The 25,702-nt window shown below is 44.7% G+C and overlaps 1 protein-coding gene across 1 annotated transcript; it reads left to right on the top strand.

Moving 5' to 3' along the window:
- Positions 1-959: 959 nt before the first annotated feature.
- On the top strand, positions 960-24,827 carry LOC120958044 (zwei Ig domain protein zig-8-like). The gene is made up of 9 exons (XM_040380583.2): positions 960-1,136; positions 2,420-2,810; positions 13,762-13,836; positions 14,418-14,653; positions 14,777-14,893; positions 16,779-16,872; positions 18,761-18,888; positions 21,504-21,672; positions 21,931-24,827. The coding sequence occupies exons 3-9, from the start codon at positions 13,782-13,784 to the stop codon at positions 22,047-22,049; spliced, it is 918 nt and encodes a 305-aa protein (XP_040236517.2). The 5' UTR covers positions 960-1,136; positions 2,420-2,810; positions 13,762-13,781; the 3' UTR covers positions 22,050-24,827.
- The last annotated feature ends 875 nt before the right edge of the window (positions 24,828-25,702 follow it).

The raw sequence follows: 25,702 nt of genomic DNA on the forward strand, positions 1-25,702 counted from the left end.
AGTATTTCAGAGCTTTAACATATTTTGTTTTTCTTAATCACGTCATTTTCACTACATTTGCATTAAAATTTGCACACTAAATCTCGATTGAATTAAAATTTAGACTAACTGGGAGCCATTAAAAAAAAATTATTCGATTTGATTGAAAAAATAAAATCAAAAAATCTTCGTGTATAACTTGAGTCGTCTTCCTGTTGTAACATCAATTTATTTACTAGCTCCGTATTTTTCACATATTCTCATATATTTCCACATATGACAATAAATAATTACTGCTACTACTACTACTACTACTACTTCTACTACTACTACTACTACTATTATTAAAAGTGTGTAACAATGAATAAGTCACAAGGCAACTACATTTGTTTTTTTATTACATTGTCTACTACATTGTCATTCATGTTTATTTAGTCTATGTTTCGATTTTGATACTTCTCCATAATGTATTTATATGCCTTAGCTGAATATGCTATTCTTTCAAAACGGGTTATCTCAGTTTATTACTTATTCCCGTCCTTCATATCCTTTGCTTCTAAACAATCCGAAACGATACGTAAACTAACACAATGCTAGTACGTACATTTCCCGCCAGAGTGCGCTTCCGGCTGTGCCACCCCGTAAACAGCTCGTTACGAAGTGTCATCCGACGTCGGAAACAGGCAAAGCTCATGCGCACCGGCACGAACCATCAGCTCACCAAATGAACCTCACCCTTGGTGAGCAATGTTTGCAATATAAAAAATGATGAGAAATGCACCCACAAGCACCTGTTTTGTGTTACCAAACCACCAGAACGATCCTACACCACGAACGGTTGAATTGTGAAAGGATACTGCTCACCGTGGTGAGCTGCCAAACCAGATAAAACCGGATGAACGTCTCACTACTCAGCAAGGCCCTTCTTTCGCTCGCTCTCTCTCGTTCTCTCGCAGTTGTTGTAAACAGTGTGCCGCCGAAAAAGCGCAAGGCGTGATGCGAGCAAAGCCGTACGTGAGTGCTGACCGTGCCCGTCAGTCTGTTCGCATAATCAACCGAAGCTGCTACGAAACCGCTGCGGAAGCTTGCTCAACCCACCCATTTGGTTCCATTCCAGCGTGCGTGCGTGTGTGTGTTTTTATGCGGTGGTGAGTGGGGTAGGTAAAGGCGGTAGTCCTAGTCTACCACCTCACAAACATCGGCTGGGGCATTAAGGCCTGGCGGAAGTGGTGGACAAGTAAAAAAAAGGCCCAACCGGAACAGTGAGGCATTACGTCAGCCTGTGCGAACACCACAAAAAAAAGAAAAACAAAAACCGCGTGCCATACCGCGCAACATTAAAGGTGGCCTTTTTTCCCTGTGCGAAACTGCCGCAGGGCGTTAGCAGAACGTCGCCGTCACCGCCGTCTGTCGGAAAAAAGGCAAGGAAATGTGGGAAAATTTGATTTCTCAGCTGATCGAGTGACGTGAAGCGTGGTGCAGATTCCGCGAAGTGCTCGTTCAGTGATTCTCGGTCGTGATTGTTCTGGCTGGCGCTCGTGCTTCGTGGGAAAAGAAAGCTTCACATCCGCTGGGTGGCTGCTTCTTTTTTGATTGAGTTGTAGCGTCTTCCGTGTGTGCGTGTCGTGGCGTACGATTTGTGTGGCTTAAAGCACATGGCATCACTTTAACATCTTCCCCGCCTTTCGGCATCGTACAGGCTGTGCAGCGGCCTGTGGCGGTACGAGCCGCTGACAACTGATGTTCGTTATTTTCCAGGAATTGATGAAATTAGATTTTCCACCAAATCATAATAAATATAAAGCGGAGCAGGGTGAAGCATCACAAAAAACAACAACAACTTCCCATTGTTTGCTCTGCCTGCTCGGCTCGGTAGGGTTTCGTACGTTAAAAAACGAGCAAAAACGTACCCCACTGCGTGCGAAACGGGCGCGTGGTCGATGAAAAAGTGCCCCCAGAAAGAGCGAACGAACGAGTGTGAAATGTGAAAAGGAGTGCAAAAGGTCAGGAAAAATCCACAACAACGGCTAAGGATGCCGCCCCCTTGCTACCCCCAAAAAGGTCCGGCAACCGTTTCGTCGCTCATGCGGAACGGAACACGTCTGGCGGGAAAGGGAGCGGCCTCACCGTCAAACTAATTGAGGTGGAAAAATGATCGCCCGGTCGGGTCCATCGGATTTTCGTCCCGGTGCCTTTCTTGCTTCATTCGATACTCACAGCAGGGTGTACACACGCGTAACATTCCCATCGAGGAAGTATTAACATAGGAAAAAAAGAGCGGGGAAAAACAGTCCGGAAAAGGAAAGTTCAAACCAGTTAAATTCTTCCCACCACCCTTCCCACTCGCCGTTTTGTCGCAGGAAGGTGTAAATTGTCATCTACTTTGTGTGTTGTGAGCGTGTTTCATTGCTTGCTTTTTTTGCTTTCTTTTTTGTTGCAGCAAACGGAAACAAAAAGTGAAGAGTGAACGGAAATTCCTTCAACCTGTAGGTGTGAGGGAAAGAGTGTAGGGGCCAAGTTTTAAAAGTGTGTAGGTGCTGGTGTGTGTGTGTGTGTTCGGAAGTGCTTGTTGCTTTGGCGTTGTTTTCCGGAGTTTTGAAAAAAAAAAACAAAAAGTGAAAAGAGGTTGGACGTGGTGTAGAGCCTATTGAGCATTGGCGAGACGCATTCAACCGGTGCAAAGCACTGGGCTCAGGGTACCAGCAACAGTGAAGGAAGCGGATAATGGATGTTTCAAGGATTAACTGCGCCGTTTAGGTCGCGCCGCCGTTTGCAGCTGTAGCGAGCCGTGGTGGTGGTGGAAACGATTAACATGAGCAGTTTTTAAAAAGGTATGTTGCGGCACGATCAACGATGTAAGCAGGGCAAGTTTTTTGTTAGATTTTTTATGGCTGTGGTGAGAGACGGAGTAGCCCGAAGGGCTGGCAGAGGCTTGCTTAATTATGGGCGCGGTTAGAAATTATGCGCGCAGAATTTAATTAATCAGAGCGCGCGCCGACACGATGAAGGCGCCTAAACGGGCGGGAAGTTGGCGGCACAGAAAATTATATGGGCAAGATTGCATTAAACAATTTGCTGCCAGCGTTCGAGCTGTTTTGCTGTTTTATGTTTCTGAGAATTATGGTGCAAGGAGTGGGAAAACTTGGCACACAGCTTACTGTAACACTTGATGGTGTGGCTGGCATGCTTTGTTTGCCATCAACATGTACTTACCATTTCTTGGCAGTGTGTGACGTCAGATGTGATGCAAAATTAAATCATGCTGTACTCCCCCTGAATCCCGAACGACGACTAGGTACTGCTTCCAATGAATCCCATGGCCCACTTCATCGTCTGTGCGTGGGTTTGTGGTACTATCGATCCGAACCGAACACGTGGTTTACCGGACAGGTTTTATTTGGACGCTCGATGAAATCCGCCCGCCCACCTACAAAGCTGCCTAGATAAGGCAGGCTATAACAAACGAAGGAACAAAAACACGTCCGAAAGCATGCCGGAACGTTTCACACACACACACACACAAAAGGCCCGGCGCCATCGAGTGGGCTATTTTTATTTTTGTGTGCTGCTCTTGTGTGCGCTCTCTCCCCTTCTCAAATCGCTCCTTCACTCACTCGCACTCGTCTGTCGCTGGAAACAGTTTCGGGCACCATTAATCCATTTCCGCACGGCTGGGAAGGTTTATGTTGGTGCTCGACTGCTGCTGCTGTTGTTGGAGGTAGATTTTTCGTTGGCTCCAAGTCCGAAGCACAAGCGTACGCCCGCCCGGAGCTACCGGTTTAGCTTGATGATAAATTAATGAGCTGTATGATGGGAAAAAGCTAAGTTCACTTAGCCGGTGGCCGGTGGTATTTGCTTTTGCGAAGAAGGGAAATTAGTAGTTTATGGGGCACTATATTGAGTAAGTAGCCTTTTTTTTGTTGGAAGGAATGAAAGATTTAGCACGATTGCCTGCACATGCGGGACAGGGTGGAGGAATGTTTGCGGGAAATTTAAAGCATTTTGAGACGGGGTTTTTTCTGTTTTCGTAGTATTTTGCTTGTGGGCATGCAGCATATTGGTGATACGAGAGTTTGGGAGATTAAATTTAAGAGGCTATTTTTAGTTTCCCCGTAGACCTTCCAAAAATGTTGGAGCACTAACTTAATTTCGTACAGAGCTTTGTTTGAATACGTTGAAAAATGGAATGAAAAATTTGGTGAAATGATGCTTTTGAAAAGTGCATAACGCCTAAAAGTATGCAATGGTTGATTTAATTTTAATCTTTGAGCTTCAAAAATGATTGCAGAAAAATATGCAAATTGCCTTAAAAATTATGTGCGTTGTTTGTTGAATATCAATTTGGAAAATTATGAATCAATTGTATGATTCAAGTAATTTGATACGTTGTTTTGAATTCTCATTTTAAGACTTCTCATGAAAACTCCAATGTATGTTGTATGTTACCGTGATTACTAAGAGGCGAGCAACGCCTAAAAGTATATAATGTTAGCTGGATAGTAGTTGCATTTGCAAAACACGTGTATCACATAAGCGCAAACGCTTTTTAAACGAATAGCTTTGTTTTACAACTTTGAAAACTCTTAAATAGAAATAAAATGGCTATAAACCTTTAATTGGGGGTTTTTAGATATTACCAAACTACATTTAAAAATAAAACAAAACGATTTTACACAAATGATGTAATCCAACATGATGAAACAGAAAGATCAAATAGATCCTGTCGGGATGATAAATATTGTTCCCTTAAATAGAAAACGAGCCAATACTGGTGATTGGCATTAATGTTTTGCGATACGCCTAAAAGTAGGCAATTTATAATTTACTTGAAGTTCAAATGTACTCCCATGATCTTGGATAAAGTCTTTAGGTCTGATACAATTTGTACTTCAAATTGTAATCGAGTCTAGATACCCCTCAATCTACGTTAGGAGTGATAAATAATTGATCATAGCACAAGATTGGTTGCTTCTTCTCTTGTTTGTGACGCAGGGTGTAGTTTTAATTCCAGACATGGTTAGAGCCTACGCACGATCGAAGAGTACCTGTAGGATGATACCAGCAAAGAGCATAAATTGCTTCAACATTAACTCAATGCACACTACTCAGTAATTGGAAATTCATCTCAATCCACTTTGATTTTGCTTACTGCTAACTACACTACGGACATCTACAAGAGGACAATACTACAGCAACTTTCACCGATGCAAGTGGTCTGTTATTCACAGCACTATTGCCATCACACAACACAGGGCTCAGTTTTCTGGGTATTCAACGATACATCATTAAACGAGAGTTACCAGATCGGAACCGATCTTTCAACGGCCGGCTTGTCTACTTACTCGAAAGCTCATCAACATTCAACTCACTGTCCATTCCGGTTGCTGTTACGGAGGCGACCGGATTGAATTTCCTGTTTTTTTTTCTCTCTCTCTCTCTCTCTCTCTCTCTCTCTCTCTTTCTCTCTTGCTCTGTGCTACGCCCGGTTCGCAAAGGCTCGATACTTAAAACGTTCCATTTTAATCAGATTTCTTACGGTCAGCGAAACCGGCTCCGGAAGTATCCGATACATGGTCGGAAGTTTTGCTGTAGCCACCGTCGGGAAGCAGTATTGTACGGCTACGGCTGTACTCCACTTTGTTCGCTGCCTTGCCCGCGTGGCAAACGCTCTGGAGCGTAACTTTGCGCCGTGCCTTCGGTGGGTGATTTTTGCTTTCGCTGCCGGATGTTTGTGGGGTTGTTTTTCTTTCTTTCACTGTGTTTTTTGTTGTTGTTTTATTCTTTTTGCAAGGGCAGCGAAAACTCAGCGGAAATGTTTTTGCCCTGCTTTCGCGCTCACAACGATTCCTTTAATATGTCTGCGTGAAGTAAATGCTATTACCCTCTCTTTCTATCTCTATATTTCTCTCTCGCTCATCCGTTTTATTTCTTCTATTCGTTCTCTTCTCTTTGAACGTTTGAAGCTCCTTATGGTAGCTGTGCGTGTTGAAATTTCAAATAAGCTTTCAGGCTTTGGATGGCAGGGAAAAAACACACGTCCACTTTCGTAGTAAGCCTTTCAGTTCAGTGTTTTCAGTTCCCTTTCACCCAGCAAATGCCGCTTTCGTAATGGCAATGAGCCCAAGCAATGATTCAAACTTAAGACGACAAAACAAACCGCGAAAGAGTGAGCGTTTTTAGCGTGTAACTTTACGTCGACGCAAACGATCCGGCACTCCCCGGACGACGGCTCGTTAGCAGTGGTGAAGCTTTCGCAAAAAGGAAACGTTCCCACTGCGTCGTTAAGCGGGCCGTCAGACGTAATTATGGTGGGCAAATAAACGCGGGGAACCATTTGAGTGGGGCTTTTTTGTTTTTTTTTTGTCTCGGGTAAGTGTGTATCGATTGAAAGGCGTGCGTTTCGGTTGAAATTGGGCACAATTTAATCTCGTTCGAATGTTCGTGGGGTTTTTTTTGTGTGTGAGAAAGCGTAGGAACGAAGCGTGCACTGCTTCAAGAATAATGCCTTTTTTGTTGGTGCTGCTGTAGTAAAGAGTGAGATGTCTGTGAGGTTGAGACGACGTCTGGTGCCAGCCCAACTGCCGTCATCGGCATATTTAGTCACACATATAGCATTATTTGCCATCAGACGTCTTCCTTTGCTCGGGTCGTCACGTCTGCTCGGCTTCGGCGTAACCCTGACATAAATCTCAACGAAAGGGAAGGCTAGCGGACGCCATTTGCAAGCGGTTGTAAATCTCGGTAAGGTCAAAATTGGCACACCATTCATCATACGGTCAGTGGGCGGGCGATGTACGACTTGAGTTTATGGTAAATGGTACCGAGGTTAAAGCGATTTGAGCAGCTAAGGATTCTTTGTTTGTTTGACGATAGAAAGCAAATCAATGCACACGAAAAGTAAGTTAAAGCTTATTAAACGAGTAAAAATATGTTGCTTAAACAATGTTCTTTGGAAGTTTTGACGCAAAAGCATTCCTTCATACAAGTATAATTAGCCTAGTCTTGCATAATTCTCTTTCTCAGTGATGAAATTAGTGAAACCATTTGTAAGCGCCTTACATTAGGCAATTTGCATTACAATTTAATCCTATTGCATCGCTTATGTTCGTCCGTAGGAGTGTTTTCAAGCGAATCGTGTGTGTGTTTTTAGGCACAATTTTAACTTCTTGTGACAGTGGCAAAATTAAGGAAAATGATATTTTATGTTTGAAGTTGAAAGAAAAGTTGCCAGGATTAAAACGATTTTAACTCCCACCCCGTCACCTAATTTTGTTGGCTGTATGTGAAAGCGTCTACCATACACTCTTGCCAGTCTGTGTCGTTTCCCACCCAAAAAAAGCTGTCATTCAAGCGTCATATCATTTCACTGCTTTACTCCGACCGACCTTATCGCACACCGCTCGCACACAACCCGAAAGCAGCACACGGATCAGGATGATAAATTGTTTGCAAAGTATCATCAAGCGTACAATCTGGCACGAAGTGGCACATTACACAAGCAGCATTCGCGTGGCTTTTGTTTCACTCAGAAGTAGGAAAAAGCGTTTTGTTTGAACATTTGCCTCGTGTGTGCGGAAAAGGGTTGTTGAAGGTAAAGCTTCGCTATTTGAGCTCCAATTTCACTTACTGATTGCTCGACCTGCTCAGCACAGCATGCACATGGGCTGTAAAATAGGCTTCTTGCTGTAAGCCGTGACAGTAAATTGGCTCCATCTGCACTCGTTTGGGGGGGGGGGGGGGGGGGATGGCGTTTAATTTGAAGCATCATTTTCATGTGGGTGCGAAAAATCCAGGAAAAAGAGCGGAATGAAACGGCGAAGCACTGCCAGAACAAAAGATAAATAGCATTACGTTCAATAGCCCTCGGGCGAGCATGGGTCGCTCGGAATAAAAGTTAAAATTCAGTCAGGTGTGTGCGTGCGTGTGGGAGTTGAGCAATTTGCACTTCCTGAATTACTGGTTACGGCAGTCGAACCGTTTCTCCGCAGGCATATTTCATCCGCATAGAGCTTGGTAGAATGCGTACGTATAACGCTTTTCAGTCCACCAACACCAATCAGCTACGCAACGACCCTGCAGCAGTTGCTAGCTGCCTTAGAATCGCGTGCCTTGTTAGCCATAGGTGTTTGTGTTAACCTGCATGTTTACGTGTGCTGTTTATTTGTGTGTTCCGCTCGCCTTCTGCGAAAGTGGAAGTAACATTATTTGTACAACCGGTCGAGCAACACGGTACACAGGCACACCTGCTTCCCGTGTTTTTTTTCCGAAACAGCACGGTAAGTGAAGTTCACTTAGCAACACGATCCCCGGGATGAGATTAAACAAAACCAAAAAAGCTTAACCTTCTTACCTGGCGTTGCTAGATGAGATGGGCCCTTCTGGAGAGGGCTGAAATAACCCCCCCCCCCTTCCCTAGCACCATTTACAATGTACGGGAGACGGGCGCTGCAGATAGCCGTTCCGTTGCAGGGTGGGAGAGTGAAAAAACAAAGCAACAGCACATACGGCGTGAGACCAGCCAGGGATGAGCCGCCGCAGCTGGAAAGCTTCAAAAGTTTTTCCCTTATCCAGTGTGCGTGTGTGTGTGTGTAAGTGGAGAATCACGGGTTCTGGGAGCAGAGGAGGGAGGCTTGTTGTTTTTGCGTTAAACCTTGTTTGCCCACTCACAAGGGTATCAATTTGGGGCGAAACTTCACCCTCCTTTTCTCTCCCCTTGGAAACACGTGGGGAGGGAGGGTGAAATCTTCGTTTGATGTTTGCCGGGCTCGAGCGCTTTGTTCTCCCTTTCGGAGGTGGAGGGTTTTTGGTGTCCAAAAGCGAGCGCAGGGATAGCCTCTGTTTCCGATATCCACACCGATCTAACGGCAACCTTTTATGACCTTTTTTTTCTCCTGCCCGGGTTCTTACACCAGTGGCTGAGAGGAAAAGTTTTCACGCTATGGGCAAGGGAGGCAGGGAGGGGCTAAAGATAGCACCAGCAGAATGTAGGGAGTGAGTCTTCGGGGGCTCCTTATTACAAGCGCCCCGGGGGAGGGGGTGGCGAAAAGACCTTCATAATTGAACAAATTGTACACGGGTGCGTATGGCCGACCGCGGCCTGGAGGGATGTGTATCCCGCGTAGTCTCATAATTTAGCGCTACTCAGCGCACGAAAAGTCCTAGCGCAGCTGCGGTTGCGGTGGCTTGCGATGGGCACAAACACAACACACAGACACACACACATAGAGCAGGAATTTTCGGGAGCTGTCTTTCAGCTTTTGTTTGATGAGCCCCGAAGGAATATGGTGAGGAGCCTTTTTTTGGTTAATGTTGTTGGTGTTGTTGCCGCGGTCTGGGACGTCTTTGCGGATATCCGTACATAAACTAGCAAACTTCACGGATGCACCCATACCATCGCACACAAAACGATTGTAAAACGAGTGGAAGCTCGTTTCGATTGCCGTTCATCCGCATGCAAACGAGAGTGGAAACACACAATCGGTGCTGCCATCTGCAGACATAAGCTTCGCTTAATAATGGTTGGGCCGCTCTTTTTTATATTACAATCGGGTGCACAGTTGCGTTACTCGTTTCGGTGATAGTTACCAAGTGGTTTGTAGGTTGTGTTCGTAACATTGGGACAAATCTCGCACTCAAATCCTTTTTCGCTGCTTCTGCCAGTGCTTGCGAGCCTAATGGAGCCGCCTGGTGCCTCATTGGTTAATTCACTTTATTTCCACCAACACACACTCAAACCCATCATACCACGGTGCCAATTGAATCTGTTTGTAGAGGGGGAGGTAGTGTTTTAGCGATAAAAAAGCAAGGCCCTTGGAGACTCGAGAATAAAACCGGAGCCCGCACAAGCGCACACACGGCACCGGTACACCATTAATCATCGCCAGCAAGCCGGCAAACGGTCGATCGGTCATGGATTTTCGTGGGATTCGTTGGGGTGTTTTATTTGCGTTGAAGAGAAAAAGTTTCCCTCCACTGCCAACCCTCAACCCAGGGTGGGGTGTAAATTTGTGCGAATATGCTTGCACTGATCGATTACGTAATGGATTCTTGGGCGGGTGGGGTGTTTTTTGTTGTTGTTGGTTTGTTTCCGTTGTTGCTTTCCGTGTTACTTTTTCACTTTTCTCGCTTTTTCCGTTGCTCTCGAGGGAAATTTTTTGCCGTGTGTTTCTGGAAAGGGATACAAAAAACTTTCCCCGCCACAGTCGTATACGCGGGTCGGGTGGGGCAAAAAGTTAACTCATTTATTTGCCCTGCATTCGCTGTAACCGCTTGGTGTGAGGGTGTGTGTTTTTCTCTCTGTTTGGAGGTGGAGGTGCTGCTGAAGGATCATATGAGAGAAGAAAAAAATGTATTGTGTTAGCATGGATTTTTTTTGTGGTGATTAATTAAAGAAGCTATGTACGGTTCCAGTTCGACATCGACTTCAAGGCGGCCTACGACACCATAGACCGGATTCGTTCGAATCTCACAGGGGTCTGAGGCAAGGTGACGGACTCTCCTGTCTGCTCTTTAACATCGCTCTGGAAGGTATCATTCGAGGCGCTGGACTAGACCACGACATCCGTGGCACGATCCTCTCCCGATCTCCCTAATTTATTGGCTTCGCGAATGACACAGACATCATCGGCAGGACAACAGCGAAGATGTGTGAGGCGTACATCCGACTCAAATGCGAAGCAGCAAGAACTGGATTGAGAATCAATGCGACAAAGACGAAGTACGTCATACTGTACACTGGGAAGCAGTGTATTAGTTGACGGCGGCAATCTCGAGGTGGTAAAAGAGTTTTGCTATCTCGGGACGGTTGTTACTTCGGACAACGACATCAGCAGCGAAATCCGGAGACGCATTGTGCAGGGGAATCGTGCATATTATGGGCTTCATGGACTCCTGAGATCCAGAAGACTTCAAGCCCGCACGAAATGTGCATTCCTCTAAAAGCATTCATGATGATTTCATGTGTGCTGCAGAACTATGATTTTATTAGTAAAATTGAACTTATTTTTTTGCTGTTTCAAACATCATTAAAACTAATTACAAATCATGTTTGAGCTGTATAAACAAGCGCTTCATTAGTGATCGGTTTTATTCTAAGAGGGAGCGTTTAAATTTAACAACGTGAATCAAAAAGGGCTTTGAAATGTTTTTTTCTTCTGATTTTGGCCTGAATGATACTAGACTTTATTAAAAATGCAGTTGTCATTATGATCTTATGATGATGGTAAGATTTTTCTTTATATATTAAATTAAAAAAAAATATTTAAGAAAGAGACAACATAGGTTTGAGTCACGCGCGTGTTAAGGTGGACAGTTGGAATCTATTTAGTGAGTTTATTGTCTGCACGTAGTCTAGGGGTCACAGCAGGATTCACTCATTTAGGATTGTAAGTGCCTAATTCCAGATACATTAGCTTGATCTGCTTCGGAAGGTAGATAGCCCTAGAACCAGCTGTTGCTACCAGAGACTCTGGAGCCAGTAGTTGGTATCAGTGGAACTAGCCATGTAGCAGTTGTGTCCTGATAAGTGGTGCGCCAGATCCGTTAGTTGGTTCTTGGCATGCTACGTAAAGCATGCTAGGGAGTTATGTTCGATGGAGTATGACCCGTTTTTTCTTGATGAAACAATGTTGGTCGTCTTGGGTGTGTGTATGACTCGATGGATTTAGCTGAGGATATTCAGATGCCACCACTTACTTGTACATTTCATTTCTTCATTTCTATCAGAGTAATTTTATCTTAAAGATACTTCCTTCTTTCCCAAATCAGTGTTGGGATAAGAGGAGGGACTTATCATCATCAAACATGCTTCAAAATATCAATACTTTCAAGTTACATTATGTTTTTATTTTAAGATTCAGTCAAGGAGATATAACAAATAAATTGATGTTTTCCGTCAACTTGATGCTTGTTCTTCAATAGTAAATAATAATTGGTACATTTGATGGTTTTTGAATTAAAAAAAACCCTATTTGCTGTTGTTTTTTAATCAGTAATGGTGATTAGTTTAGAGTAATTCAGACGAATCAGCAAATCTCGAAAGCAAAAGAAAGTGTAAATGCTTTTAGCTATAAACAACAAAAACCACTGCTTATGCATTGCTACCGTACCAATACCATCTCATTCCTTTTGTAAGTCAAAAAGATAACTATAAAATTTTCGTGTTCCAAAAAAAAATGTCCAACATTCTTTCATCACAAAACCTTCACTAGTGCTTAACAAGCTAGCAACAAGACTAGCACACACAAACATAAAGACACCTATACCATCGAACAACAAACATTCACCGAAGCGGTACATTCTTTAGCAGCTTTGCAAGCTTGCCAAAATTCGCTTCGCTTTGCACAGCCCGTTTGCCGCCCAGCAAGATGCAAGCTATTTGTAAGGCCCTCGCACTGTAACACTGTGTGTAAGCTGTCAGGCCGTGTGCTGGCGATTGTTGTTCAGCATTCCGGACGCAGTTTCACAGCTCCAAAGCTCGCCCCGTGCAGTTTTTTTTGTGTTGTGTTCGTTTGTGTGTAAGTGTGTGTGTGTTTTTTTGTGCCACCCAGAATGGAAGAAACTGCTACGGTAAGGCGTAAAGAAAGCAACGAAAACACGTGAAAGAAATGCTCTCTTCTACGGCACGGTACGGTTTTGACTGCGGAATCTTTGCAACGCGCACTAAGCCGGGTGTGCGGTGGATTGAGCGATGGCAAATGAAAGCAAAACATCATCAGCACCCCACGAGAAGATTGGGTTTGGGCACAGACAGAGAGAAAAGGGAGAGAGCTTTTCGCTCGTTTGTTTGGGATGCCACAGTGAAACATCAACGCAAGACGTGGTTTGATAACAAGCAGCGGAAAGTGCTGAAACCCGCCGATGGATGGTTGCTTGTGAGGTATCCTCTGCCAACGAGATTCAGGTTTGGTGGAGTTGGAGGTACAATAACAGCACCCAGAGGTGTGTGTGTGTGTGTGTGTGTGTGAGCAGGGTGTCCCAATGCTTCGGTGCGTTCCAATGTCGCAGGTGTAAAACGACAGGGCGTCTTATAAATATTGCAAACAGTAAGCTTGGCTTCAGCGCGCTTCGAAGGAGAATGGTTTCCCGGCTAAACCATTCGTCGTGGTGCTTTCCTTCTTTCGAAACCTCAAACTGCTGCTGCTGCTGCTGCTCTTTAAGTCCCGAGTGTCGATCCCGGGCGCGTGACGAGCGTTTGCGTTCGAAGGGTTCACACCAACCGACCGACCGTCGTTATTTTTATTGTTAGAAATGTGTTCTTGCCGCCACGCGAGGCAGGAATTTGTTTGTTTTGCTTGTCGCCTGTCGGCTCACGCTTGACACGAAGCGTTTCGGAAGCGGTGCAAAGAAAAATGTGCTCATTTCAACCGTATTTCAGCGGAAATGGCAAGCGATAAATTAGGGAAACACAAGCAGACAGTGGAAGACCATGGAAGAACCACCTTACCACCTTTTTCCCCTCCGTCGTCACTGCAAAAACGATCGTCGCTGTGTTAATGAGTTCCGCACAGGACCGTTTGCTGAAAGGTTGCAGTTTGGTAGGGTCGGGGTAGAAATAATTCAGCTCACCGTTGGGCCGCGTGTGCCTATCCAACTCCGCCCTGCCGCGAAACGACAGCTTTATTTCTGTCTCCTTATGGTTTTGTTTTTGGGGCACGCTTTGTACGATGCGAGCGGTTGTGTTGGCGGTCGCGGTTTGGCGTTGTTTGTTTGCACTTTAGAATTTGCATTAGCAGAAGCTCTTTACTGCTTTACTGAATGGATGTTATTTACGTTTCGTTACAGAGTATGGATTGGGGTTACACATGGGAACTATGAAGCAAATAGCGGTTGTGATGATTCTCCTCAACATCAGCTACAGTAAGTAAATTTTAAAGTCTGATTTTTACTTTATTTTGAATCAAGTTATGAAATAAATTAAAATTAAAGCGGGTTTTTATCCCCCTAAAAGTATGCAATTTTAGATTTTTGTTTGTTTTACTAATATTAGTTTGAATATCTTAAAATTAACTAAACATTGCTGGAAACAAGATACAAAATGTGATAAAATGTTCATATGTTAAGCATGGCAGTGTGAAAATCAAATTTAGTTAATAACAGCTTTTCAAAACGCCTTTTGTTATGCAACCCGCAGCACAAATTATCTTTCTTTACTCTGGAATTGCTATAAACACGTGTTGTATGTTGCACGTTGCTTTAATGTACAAGATTTCCAGTGAAGCGAACGTGTAACCAATCAAAACGTCTGGAAAGCATTACAACATCTTAACAAAAGCTCCATTCCCGTGTCCCTCTGCGAGCAATACACAACAAATCAATCTGCCAATCAGCGTCGAAGCACTGGGCAGCAGTAATCCGCTGTCAGCAGCTGGCCCCCGTAACGAAGCTAGCACCGCAAAACTGCTCTAAATCCCTACTTTGCTGCCCTATTTCTGCTGCAGGTCAGTTCTCACGCTCCCAGTCGGTCGACATCGACGAGCCGCACACGTACACACCACCGAGGCACTACTTCCAGACGTCCTCCTTCGACGAGGCCGACCAGGACGACGACGACGCGGCAAAGAATCCGCTCGACCGGGGGCCCTACTTCGACATCTCGGCTTCCCGCAACGTCACCGCGCTCGTCGGCAACACGGCCTATCTCAACTGTCGCGTGCGCAACCTCGGCAACCGCACGGTAGGTGGATGTGTGTGTTTGTGTGGAGTGGGAGAGCAGCAGAAGAAAAAACCCTCAGCGTCAGCGAAGAACAGTTGATTTAATTAAGCCGCTTTTTCGTGTCGTTCCCTGTGCTCCTTGTAGGTGTCCTGGATACGGCATCGGGATCTGCATCTGCTGACAGTCGGCAAGGCAACGTACACCTCGGACCAGCGCTACCAGAGCGTGCACAATCCCCAGCTGGACGACTGGTCGCTGAAGGTAAGCCATTGCTGGCAGCACAGCGAGAGGAGTAAAGATTGCGTGGCTTTCGGTGACACTGGGCCCTCCCCAGAGTGTGTGTGTGTGTCCCGGTCCCTACAGCCCCCCCCAACGCTCATTACTATTCATGATAATGAGCTAGATGTAAGTTATTTGACGGCATAAAAGCAGTCCCCGGCGCCAATATGCCGCATCAAATTATGGTTCCCACCGTGGCCATAAAAAGACGGTCATGTGCCGCCTACCGGATGTGCTGAAGCAAGACAAAGGTCGCCGGGGCCACGTTCGGTTAAGATTTTCATTAAGCCTCCCCCTCTCGCCCCGCGGTCGGTAATCTGGCCGTTTATGGGGTGTGGTTGTGGGGTTGTGTTTCGGGGTGTTCAGACAGGACTTTCGGGTAAAGCCCGACGGTTTCAAATCCGATCAGTGGATGGATTAGGAGCGTATTACATGACATTTGGTCATTCAATGGGGTGGTAATGTGGTTAATGCCCACTTGTTTCGAGATTTTCGCACCCTCTTCGGGGGAAATAAATTCCTGCACTTTAATAGAGCAATCTTTATTAACGGTCCATAATCGAACTTTTGGCAGTGTCAGCCGCATCTTGGAACGGAATGGGCAGGAATTAGAACGGAGTCTAATGGCTTGCTACGGGTATTAATGTTATTGATTAATTTTTGGGTTCAATATTTGTTATTATTATTATTTTATTCGATTTTATAGAGCATGAACAACATTCAATTCGGTTAATAAGACAAGTAAGCGTGTTTTATCGCGCAGATTGCATAGATTTAGGATATTTGTGTTTTATGCTGCATACATGTAGGCGTATTTGACTCCTTTAACTAAATCACTGAATATTTTCACCCATGCCATAAACGCCTACCGCTATGCAATGAGTCAGCGGCATGAAACTTGTATTGAAGAATAAAATCAACATTTTTGCTCCCCGTTTACAAACATCTCACTCAAAGCAGTCGAAAAGCACATAACATTAAATAAAAAAAATGTTTTTGCTCGCCAAAAACAATCACATCCAACTGGTTAGATTCCTTTTGCGTGTTGTTTGTGCACACGCGGTACCGGTGTACCCTGAACATATCTGGCCCCGAAGCCATCCGTATGGGTGTATTGGATTGTGTGCTTTGTAAAAGCCGCGCCTACAGATATACCGGCACCGGTACAAGCGCTGATCTCTTTTCGCACGTGTAGCTTCTCAAGAACAGCAAAGAGGATAAAGTTTCTCAAACACACGCAGGCACACTTTTGAGCAAACCATACAAAACCCAGCAACTCAATTATCCGTCCAGCATTACCCTTCCGTCACAACGAAAAAACCCCTACACAAGCCTTTGGGGAGAGTGAAGACCACCCCCAAACCAAAGAAGGTAAAAAAGCGACCAACTTCCAACTTTGAAAAAACCACAACCGAACTTTCAATCCGATGAAATCCGATCGTATCGTATCATGTTTCTTGCCGCCCCAGTCCTCCCCCCCCCCCCACCCCAAAACACGCAATCTTGATGGCTTATCGTGGGCGATTGGGCTCGTGTCTCGGTGGAGGAGGAGGGTGAGTCCCTGCGGTGTACCGCCGGATGCGGATAGCAACTCCCTCCCCTTTGTTGGCTGCCATCCATGGGACCCGGTGTTGGTGAAGCGAGCGTGAACGGTGTTCTGTTTTCGACCGAATGCGTCAATTTTACGGAGGAGCGTTTCCCGCTTAGTTTGGTTGAATGTTGTTGCTGTGGCGCTTTCTTCAAAAATCACATACACATTGTGACAGAGTGTTGTTTTTTTTAATCATGAACTTTCTCTCTCTCTCTCTCTCTCTCTCTCTCTCTTTCTTTCTATCTCTTTCTCTCTCTTTTTTCCAACTACAAACAGGTCCTGTACCCGCAGCAGCGAGACTCCGGTGTGTACGAGTGTCAAATCTCCACGACACCGCCGGTCGGCTACTCCATGATGCTGTCGGTTGTCGGTAAGTTGTTTATTGGTTTGCTGGACGAGGTTCCCCCGGCGGATCCGATCCGGCGGCGGCAGTGTATCGACATCGATATTTTCCCTTCGATCCCTTCGGGAGGGAGGGAGGTTGGTGATGAATACTTTCTGGTCGCATTTCCCGAGGACCCACGCCCCGAAACTGCAGTACAACATGGTGCGCTGGATGGGAGTTGAAAGGGGGAGCTGTGTTTGCCATTGAGAGGACACGGGATGGGGTATCCATTTATATTGCAGAACGAGGGAAGTAGCTATGCTCGGGAGTAGAGCGGGAAATGGAGATACGAGGAAACGTGAAATCGAGAACCAATTTCACACGAGCATTTGTTGATTACATTTTTTTTCTCTCTCTCGCTCCATTTCGCTGTCTGGGGAGGGGTGTATTTTCGTAGACGCCAAGAAGTGTGATGCTTTCCTGGAACCATCAGAAATGGGGAGTCTAACAAGCAATCAGGGAGAAAACCACACACACACACACACACACACACACACACACACACACACACACACACACACACACACACACACACACACACACACACACACACACACACACACACACACACATTTTGTTGCCAACGCAAGGTTCGTCGCCTGCTTAGATGGATGTTTTTATTGTTGTTGTTGTTATATCTTAACACGCAAAACCATCCCACCAAGATTGACAGACTAATTATATCGCTTACGCCGGTGCCTTTGGAACGTACCCACGTCTCCTACCAAGATGCCGCGGTACCTTATCGGTACCGTTTATCCAGCAATTAAACGTACATTAAATTCCGACTTCTTTACGGCGAAGAAGTTTCTCTCATCACCGATCGAAACCATGCTCCCGCTGCCCGTCTGGCTTTGCGTCCCAAAGCCCAAATCATACGCGGCGAGAAACCAACCGTTTAGTGGCTTAATAAAAAGCGATAAGCGATTTCCCGGTGGAAATCATAGACCATTATCATCCATCATGTGCGCATCGGTGGCTGGCAGGGAGTACGCCACGGTCCTGCCGGGACCAAAGTAATGTGCCGCGCGACTGCTGATGTGGAATTTCATTACGCGAGCGTATTCCCAGGCGCATCCCAGGGGGACGCGTGTACACGCACCCACAAGTTCACCCGCAGCCGCGCTGCCAGAAAGCATCATTGTTGTGTGCGTCAACAGTTTTGAATTCCTGCTCGCTGGGCCCGTTTTCCCGGAAAGCGTGCCAAACAGTACATCGGGATGCACGCTGAGTCGGGTGGCTGGGCAGGTGGATACAGGCACGCCTCTGCATGGCTGGCTGGCGCATAAATTATCTCATCGGATCGGGGCTGGCTGAGCAGAATGGAGCAGTGAGGGAACAGGTCGGCAAGATTTACTCGCCTTCACATTCTGCTGGCTGGACGCTATCGAAAGGTGGTACCATTATTACCGTACTGGGACATCGCCTGCTCTAGCCGGGCTAGCCATCTTGCCATCATTCCCGGAGCGGGAAATCTGCATCGTTCAGCTAATAAAGCTTTTGCACACACATGAACACACTAAACACACACACACACACACCCACACAAACAAGTGGGGGATGTCTTGAGAAATTAATAAACACCTCTCAGCTGGATGTAATCTATAGCTTCCTACTTCGGCTTCGGGACACCGGCCAGCCATTTTGCACTTCCCTGTGTGATTGATAAATTATGCACTTTGAGCAAACATTGCTCCGCATCGGGCACGGCTTTAGGTGGAAAATAATTAGCAGTAAAGCGTTTCGTAATGAAGTGGCCCGTCGACCCGAACGTTTAGCTTAAGCGTGCGACCTTCCCTCCAAAATGTTTTAAGTTTCACATGGAATTTAAATTGTATCTCGCTTTCATGCTGGTGTGTTTCGAATTTTGCAGAACCCATAACGACCATTATCGGCGGACCAGATCTTTACATCGATACCGGGTCGACCGTGAACCTAACCTGCATTGTGAGGCATCTTCCGGAACCACCGCCACTGATACAGTGGACCCACAATGAGCAGGTAAGTGCAGCAGCTTGTGGCGTTTGCTGGGAAATGAATTTGTAAGCATTAATTAGATTAAACTAATTGAATAAATTAAAACACAACTCAACAGAACTTATTTATATGAATTTTTACAAAGTTATCTTAAATTCATGACAATTTAATTAAGCCAACGTTTAGTTGTTCCAATAGCTGGATGAACTGAAGACATGACATTGTACACTCAAAAATAGTCGTTTAAATATTATTTAGCAATCTTTACTTTATATTTTCCTTATCTCCAGCTGGAGAAGAACACTCCAACTCTTTTCGTTGCCTTTTAAACTGATACGGTGCTACCTCACAAAATGATAGGAAAACCCAAAAAAAAGGAAACAGAACCTCGCGAAGCTGCACTTTTTTCCCTCCACTCCATGATACATTTTACCCATAAAGTGCAAACTCGATTTAATGCGTTCCCATCGTTAGCATAATTTGCACCAATTTGCTGAGTGAATGTTGGTTTCTGTTTCCGTTGTGTGTGTTATTTTTTCGCTCACGCGCGCATTTCTGTTCAGCCCCAAGAGTGCAGTTTCATGTTCGCCGCTACGAACGGCCAAACGATACTTTGTTACGCGAGAGAGGAGAAGGCATGCGATTGGGTGTGATCAATGTTTGCTTTTAAGGCTGACTAAATGAAGCAATTTACGCGCGTTCGGTTCGGGTCCGCTGCACGGGACTACAGATTCAGGTGCTGCACCAACTCACACACACACACAGACAGACACGTATACACACTCCATCCAGTGGCCGAGTCAGCGACTAGCGATGCGATGGAATGGTTAATTATTCGACAGCGCCAATTGGGGTTTTTGCGAACAGGCAACGAGGCCGATCGTTTATGTGTTTAGTTTTAAAATGCTGTTTAAAAACCTGTTTGCTTATTGGCAAGGGCCGAGTGCTTAATAACGCACCATTTGCGGCGAGCTGTTGCCAATTATACGGCTTGGATTAGAAGCAAGCGGAGCGTTAATTGATTCGATTTGTGCAGAAATTGTACAGGCTGGTTGTTTGATCGCGTGCTTTGATTGTAGATGTTTATTTAAGCTGCGTGCATTACGAATCAAATGAAAATTTATACAAAATTTAGTGGGGTTTGGTTTAGTTGATAAATAATTGAATAAAAAGTAGCTGATATACAACGTTTTATATGGGTTCTCATAGTTGAAAGACACTTCCTTCCCACTCTTTTTTATGAGAAATGAAGTTCATAAGTTTAGGGCCGGTCTAGTGGTACAATCGTCAACTCGAACGACTTAACAACATGCCCGTCATGGGTTCAAGCCCCGAATAAACCATGCCCCGTGCCGAATAGATACGTAGGACTGACTATCCTGCTATGGTAACAATAAGTCACTGAAAGCCAAACCCACTTCTCTAGTGGGTACAGGCAGGCCTTGACCGCCAGTGGTTGTTGTGCCTAAAAGAAGAAGAAGAAGAAGAACTTCATATGTTGGAAATTGCGCTCTAATGCACCCTTTTTGGAAAGGCTCCTTGGAAATTCCTATTGGATTTATCTAACAATGGTGCTATAGAGTCCAATTCCCATTACAAGAAGTTTATTTCACTTAAAAAAGAGCCAATAAAGTGTCCCACTGCTATGAGAATTCCTGGAAAACCCTGTAATGACAATTTTGATAAATTATTCTTAAAAAACAATCGTTTGCTGCACGTGTTGCATAAATGAAGGCAATTTGTTTACAACGCCTGAAAGTATACAAATATCAGCACTTCAAGTCAAGCAAGCGGTTGAATAATTGGATTAAAGATAAAATTAATTACAGATAAATTGTTATTGAGATTGGGTTTGGCATTACCTTTGTTGACACTGACAATAATAAAAGGCATCTTTGTTTTTATTTTACATGGGTAAACAATATTTGAGCAAAAATAAAAGTAACAGGGTAAGATTCTTACCCAACGCTACAGGGATAACAAACATCTAATGTCTTCTTCTCAGCAACACCTACTCCAAGTAAAAATGTCAGAATTGTTGTAATTTCTAGATAGCACTCCACCTGAACGGAGGTCAGCCGTTAGATTCGAACTAAATTTATGATCACGTTCAGTAGCTCAGAACCATATGATATACTCTCCCCGCAAATTTATCTTGCAAAATATCAAAGCCTTGTGAGTTCTATTCCTGGAGCAGCCTGAATGGAACAGACACACTTCCGCTGGTATTGTATGTCTTTTCCATGCCGCTCAAAATAGAACAAACGAATTCGAGTTGTTCCGGTGACTTTATGGCTGCCGGTTTTCGGGGGTGCCTCTGTCTGATGACGCAGAAGCCGTGATCATTTCAAGGTTGACTAGAGGTGGGAGTCTTTTTTCGTTCATTTGCCTTAGCTGACATTGTACACTTTGCAACTCCCACGTTGGAAAATGCCATTCTTCGGTGTCACATTTGTTTGTGTCGTTTCACAGCGGAAATGTATGAATCTTTCTATTTTAAGGGCACAATTTCAGCAGAAGCCGGATAAGAGTTTGCTCCCTCGGCTTTGGGTTTCACTTTCCTGTTTGGCTGTTAGGCGCTCATTTGCTTGCAAACGGGCCCCTTTGCACTAACCTTATCCTTCACTCGATCATTACAGGAAATCAACTACGATTCGCCACGTGGCGGTGTGTCGGTGATCACGGAAAAGGGCGACATAACGACCTCCTATCTGCTGATCCAGCGGGCGCGCAGCACCGACTCCGGCAAGTACACGTGCCTGCCCTCGACCGCCAACCCGATGACGGTGCACGTCCATGTGCTTAATGGTAAGTGGCAATTTGCCTAGTGGTGGCTGTCCCCACCCGTTCCTTAACCCCACCATGCTGTGGCGCGGTGGAAGATTAGGTAACGCTTCCTTCGCAAGCCGTCTAGATTTACTTGATTGAAATTACTATCTTTGCATTTGTCGCGCGCGCTGCGCAGTTGCAAATCGTTTCGCTCAATGTGTTTCTTTCCCGGTTTTTTTTTTCACCATACGATTGGTCGGTGGTCTGCTCTTCAACGTTGCGACCGTTTTGCTGCAGGCGAACATCCGGCCGCGATACAGGGCAGCAAAGGATTGGGGAGCAGTGCCGTGGTCGTTACGTTCGCGCTGCTGCTGCTGGTGCTGCTGGCGACGGTGCGGGCATTCCCAGTGCGATAAGATTCGTCCCGCAGCAATTCATTTGCATGTCAATCGATGTCATTTGCCCAAGCGAAGGTAAGGATTGAGAGAGTGAGAGATCGCGAACGAAAGGGAAAGAGAGTGAGAGCGAGCTAGATAGAGAGGTTTATTTATGCACCGATGGGTTTTAACGACGGTTGCTGCAATTCGATAGTGGAAATTTGTTAAGTTTATTTCACAGAAGAGTGTTCGTGCGTGTTAATGTGCAGATGAATTTCATGTAGCGAGGGTGTAATTGTGTGTGTTGATACGTTTATAACCTTAATGTGTTGTACAAAGTTTTTAGTTTGAAAGGAGCTCTCTTTAAATAATCCAAACAATACAATTTGAAATTTAATTTGAAACGTAAGCTCAACGAGGCTAGAGCTCACGTTAACGTGCATACGCCTAAATGTATGCAAACCTGATTTCATTGTCTACTTATTAGAATGGGTTTGTAGCTGCAAACCATCAAAACAATTGAATTCAATGTGTTTACCATGAATTATGCAATGTTGACTACCATTAAATAAATTTTACAGAAAAGATTAACAAAATGATTTTAAAAGGAGTCTCGGAATTAAGTTGAAAGTAACAATAAATGCTTTAACTGCGTATAGGTTTAAACTCTCTTCAAACAAAACTGATACCGAAATGAAGAAATAAATAATTTTTGTTGTGTTATGTTATCTTGACGCAAATGGTGCCATTTATGGTAGAATATGTATTAATGTTAAATTGTAAAGGTAATAATATTGACATTTTGTTCGAAATTGAAGTTGTAGAGTAATGTAGCTAACTAATAATGTACATATTAAATTTTCCCATTGAATTGCTTCCTATGATAAGTTTTATACGAGGAAAGGAACCATTCAGAAGCTACAGTAAGCAGTAAAGAGCGAAAGGGTAACCTTAATCTACAAATAATGGCATTTTCTCCCCGCTTCACGTTTTTGATTTATTCTGCAAACCTGCACAATGTTGCGCGTTTGACATTACTTTGCAAACCGATTACCAAACCCACGGCACCGGGTTCATGTGTGCCTGTGTATGTTGACGCAACGATTGCGGGAAATTACATAAACCGCCCTCCTTAGCCGCTTGGTTTGACGTACGCACGTGTACACAGCGCCCATACCACAGCACCACCGTTTGTGTGTTTGGCATGCGAATCTGTAAATACACATATTCATCATGCTGCAAACTACTACATGTGCTGTGCTGATTCGCATACTTCCCCCCCCCCTCCTTCCACTCACCCAACTCCCACCCCAACTCGTGGCAGAAGAGCAAGACAGATGAGGTCCGTTCATCTTTGACAGTGCAAGAGGGCCACGCAACGGGCCCTCACTGGCAAGCCGTGCCAAGCCGGGTTGTGGCAAGTGGGCACCGGTGCTTTTCGGGCCAACTGGTTTTGCAAACCTTTGTTCCGTGTCAAGGTTATTTTTTTGTTGTTACTTTTCGCTCGCTCCCACCTGCCTTTTCTCTTTCTCTTTCTCTCTCTCTCTCTCTCTCTCTCTCACTCTGGCTCACTCACACACGCACGGTGGAATCCTTTTGTTGCGATGGGAGGTTTGAATAAAATAAAATAATACATCAACGAGCGTGTTTCGGCAAACAAGGACATAAAGGACGATCGATGTGCGCCTCTCAGGCCTGGGGAGAGCCTGAGCTTCCCAGACCTTCCTGGGCTGATAAAAACAAATCTCGTGAAGATAAATTATTCCGAAATGAATGTAGCGTACTTTGTTCGGCGAAGGTATTTGGCTGTTGTGAGTGTTTTTTCTTCTTTTTCTTCTTTGCTTTCTTTTGTTGCTGTTCTGGCCTTCGCTTTGTCCACCGCACTGGATGGACTGGGCGGGTTTTTGGTCGTTTTGTTGTTTTGAGATGTGCTTTTGTACCTTTTTTGTTGTTGTTGGTGTTGGTGGTGCTGCCGCTGGTAAGCTGCAGAGTAGTAAGCTGCGTAGGTATAAAATGGATGACTTTGGCTAAAAATTTTGGCAACCATGACTAAAGATTTTGTAACAGCGATAGAGTTGGGGATGAAAAACTAGGCAGATTTTTCTTGTGTACAAGTGCGCACCGTATTGAGAGGAGAGAAGCATGCCCTTTGTTTTATATTTCAAAACTGAAACTCTTCTAATTTCCAAACAAAGCAAGGCTCTATTCAGTTGACAACTAAACGTAAGAAGGAATGAACTTGTTTGTCATCCACGCCAAACGACACAACATGATTGAAAAAAACACTTGTAAATAGTAAAATATGGCTCTCGATAGGATAAACAAAAAATAAAAATAAAACCACGGATCGAAGGATCGAACGCCCATTTCTTCATTTGAAAACGAAGGTGAATGTAACAAGAGTGTTAGATTGATAAACTGAAATTTCTTCATAGAAGCAGGTAGGAAGAAAATAGTTGAAGCCACACGGTTGATATTCATTTTCTCCTGCTCCTCTGTTTTCACGAAAACGGGACCGCCGGCGACCGACCGAGATCGGCCAAAGGCCGTGGACGGTGTGCGTCCATTCTGAATGGGGGCAAACACACACTGTTCGTTTAGAATAGGGCGAAGCCACAAATGAAGAACAGGTAACGAATAATAAAAGAATGCATTAAGAGAGAAAAACAACCATGGAATAATCGTCTCCAGAAGGACGTAGGACGTATATACATATAAAAATAGATATTTTACATTGAATTCATTCCGCAACAAGCTACATGAAACAGAAGAGAAAAATGAAGATGAAAAAAGAAAAGAAAAAAACAGAACAGAAACGAAACACATTGAAAACTGTAAAAGAAAAACTTGAATCCTAATGTACTGGAACAAAAAACCGAAAGAAGGGAAGCAACCGGGCGATACGGAAAGGAGAATGTGAAAATAAAGAAGAAAATAAACTGCAGATAAATAAAAGGTGTATTCTGTTTTTTTCCGGACATTTATCACACACAAATAGACCAATCGAATCGAGGCGAGAGAACTGGGGATGAATGGCAATATATGGTAAGTAGGTATCACATCACGTCCATTCGTCAAGCACGACGACGTAGCTGGTGAAATAACAACGCAAAAAGCACTTCACGTTTCGTTTTGCCGGCTGTGATTTTGTTTCTCAGCTTTGTTCGCAACCCGCCAGTAGAAGCTCTGCTGTGGCACATCCCTTCTTTGTGGCTTTGAGTGAGTTAAAGAAGAGGTACCGGAATCATCCTTCAGCCCGGTACGGATCCATCCCCCGTTTCCATTTATTTCATTCTTTTCACGATGCATTTCAGTTGATATCGAAACCCACCACTTTTAGCCGGCACTTGCTACTGTAGGACTGTAGGAAGGTTGGTAATCCTTTTGGAGTAGTTTTTTTGTTTGCTTTTGCTTCTGCCTTTGCTGCGAACCCTTTTGCTTTATGCATTCTTTTCACGCTGGGTACGCTTCCGTCGATGCCGGTGGCGGCGAAGCAGTGCATCGAAACGCTTTGTAGTGATATTATGTTTCACTGTTGAGATATTTTTCATAAAATACCGTGCTTTTCTTCTTCTTTTGCTTCTTTTGCATCTTTTCGGTGTGCTCAACGGGCAAGTGGGTGGGTTTGTCAGATAAAGGTAGCACTGCAAAGCAATTACCGGTGCGAGCGATGGGAGAAAGCAGAAGCGTTC

Source organism: Anopheles coluzzii, chromosome 3 (assembly GCF_943734685.1).
Source record: "Anopheles coluzzii chromosome 3, AcolN3, whole genome shotgun sequence".
NCBI classification, from domain to species: Eukaryota; Metazoa; Arthropoda; class Insecta; order Diptera; family Culicidae; genus Anopheles; species Anopheles coluzzii.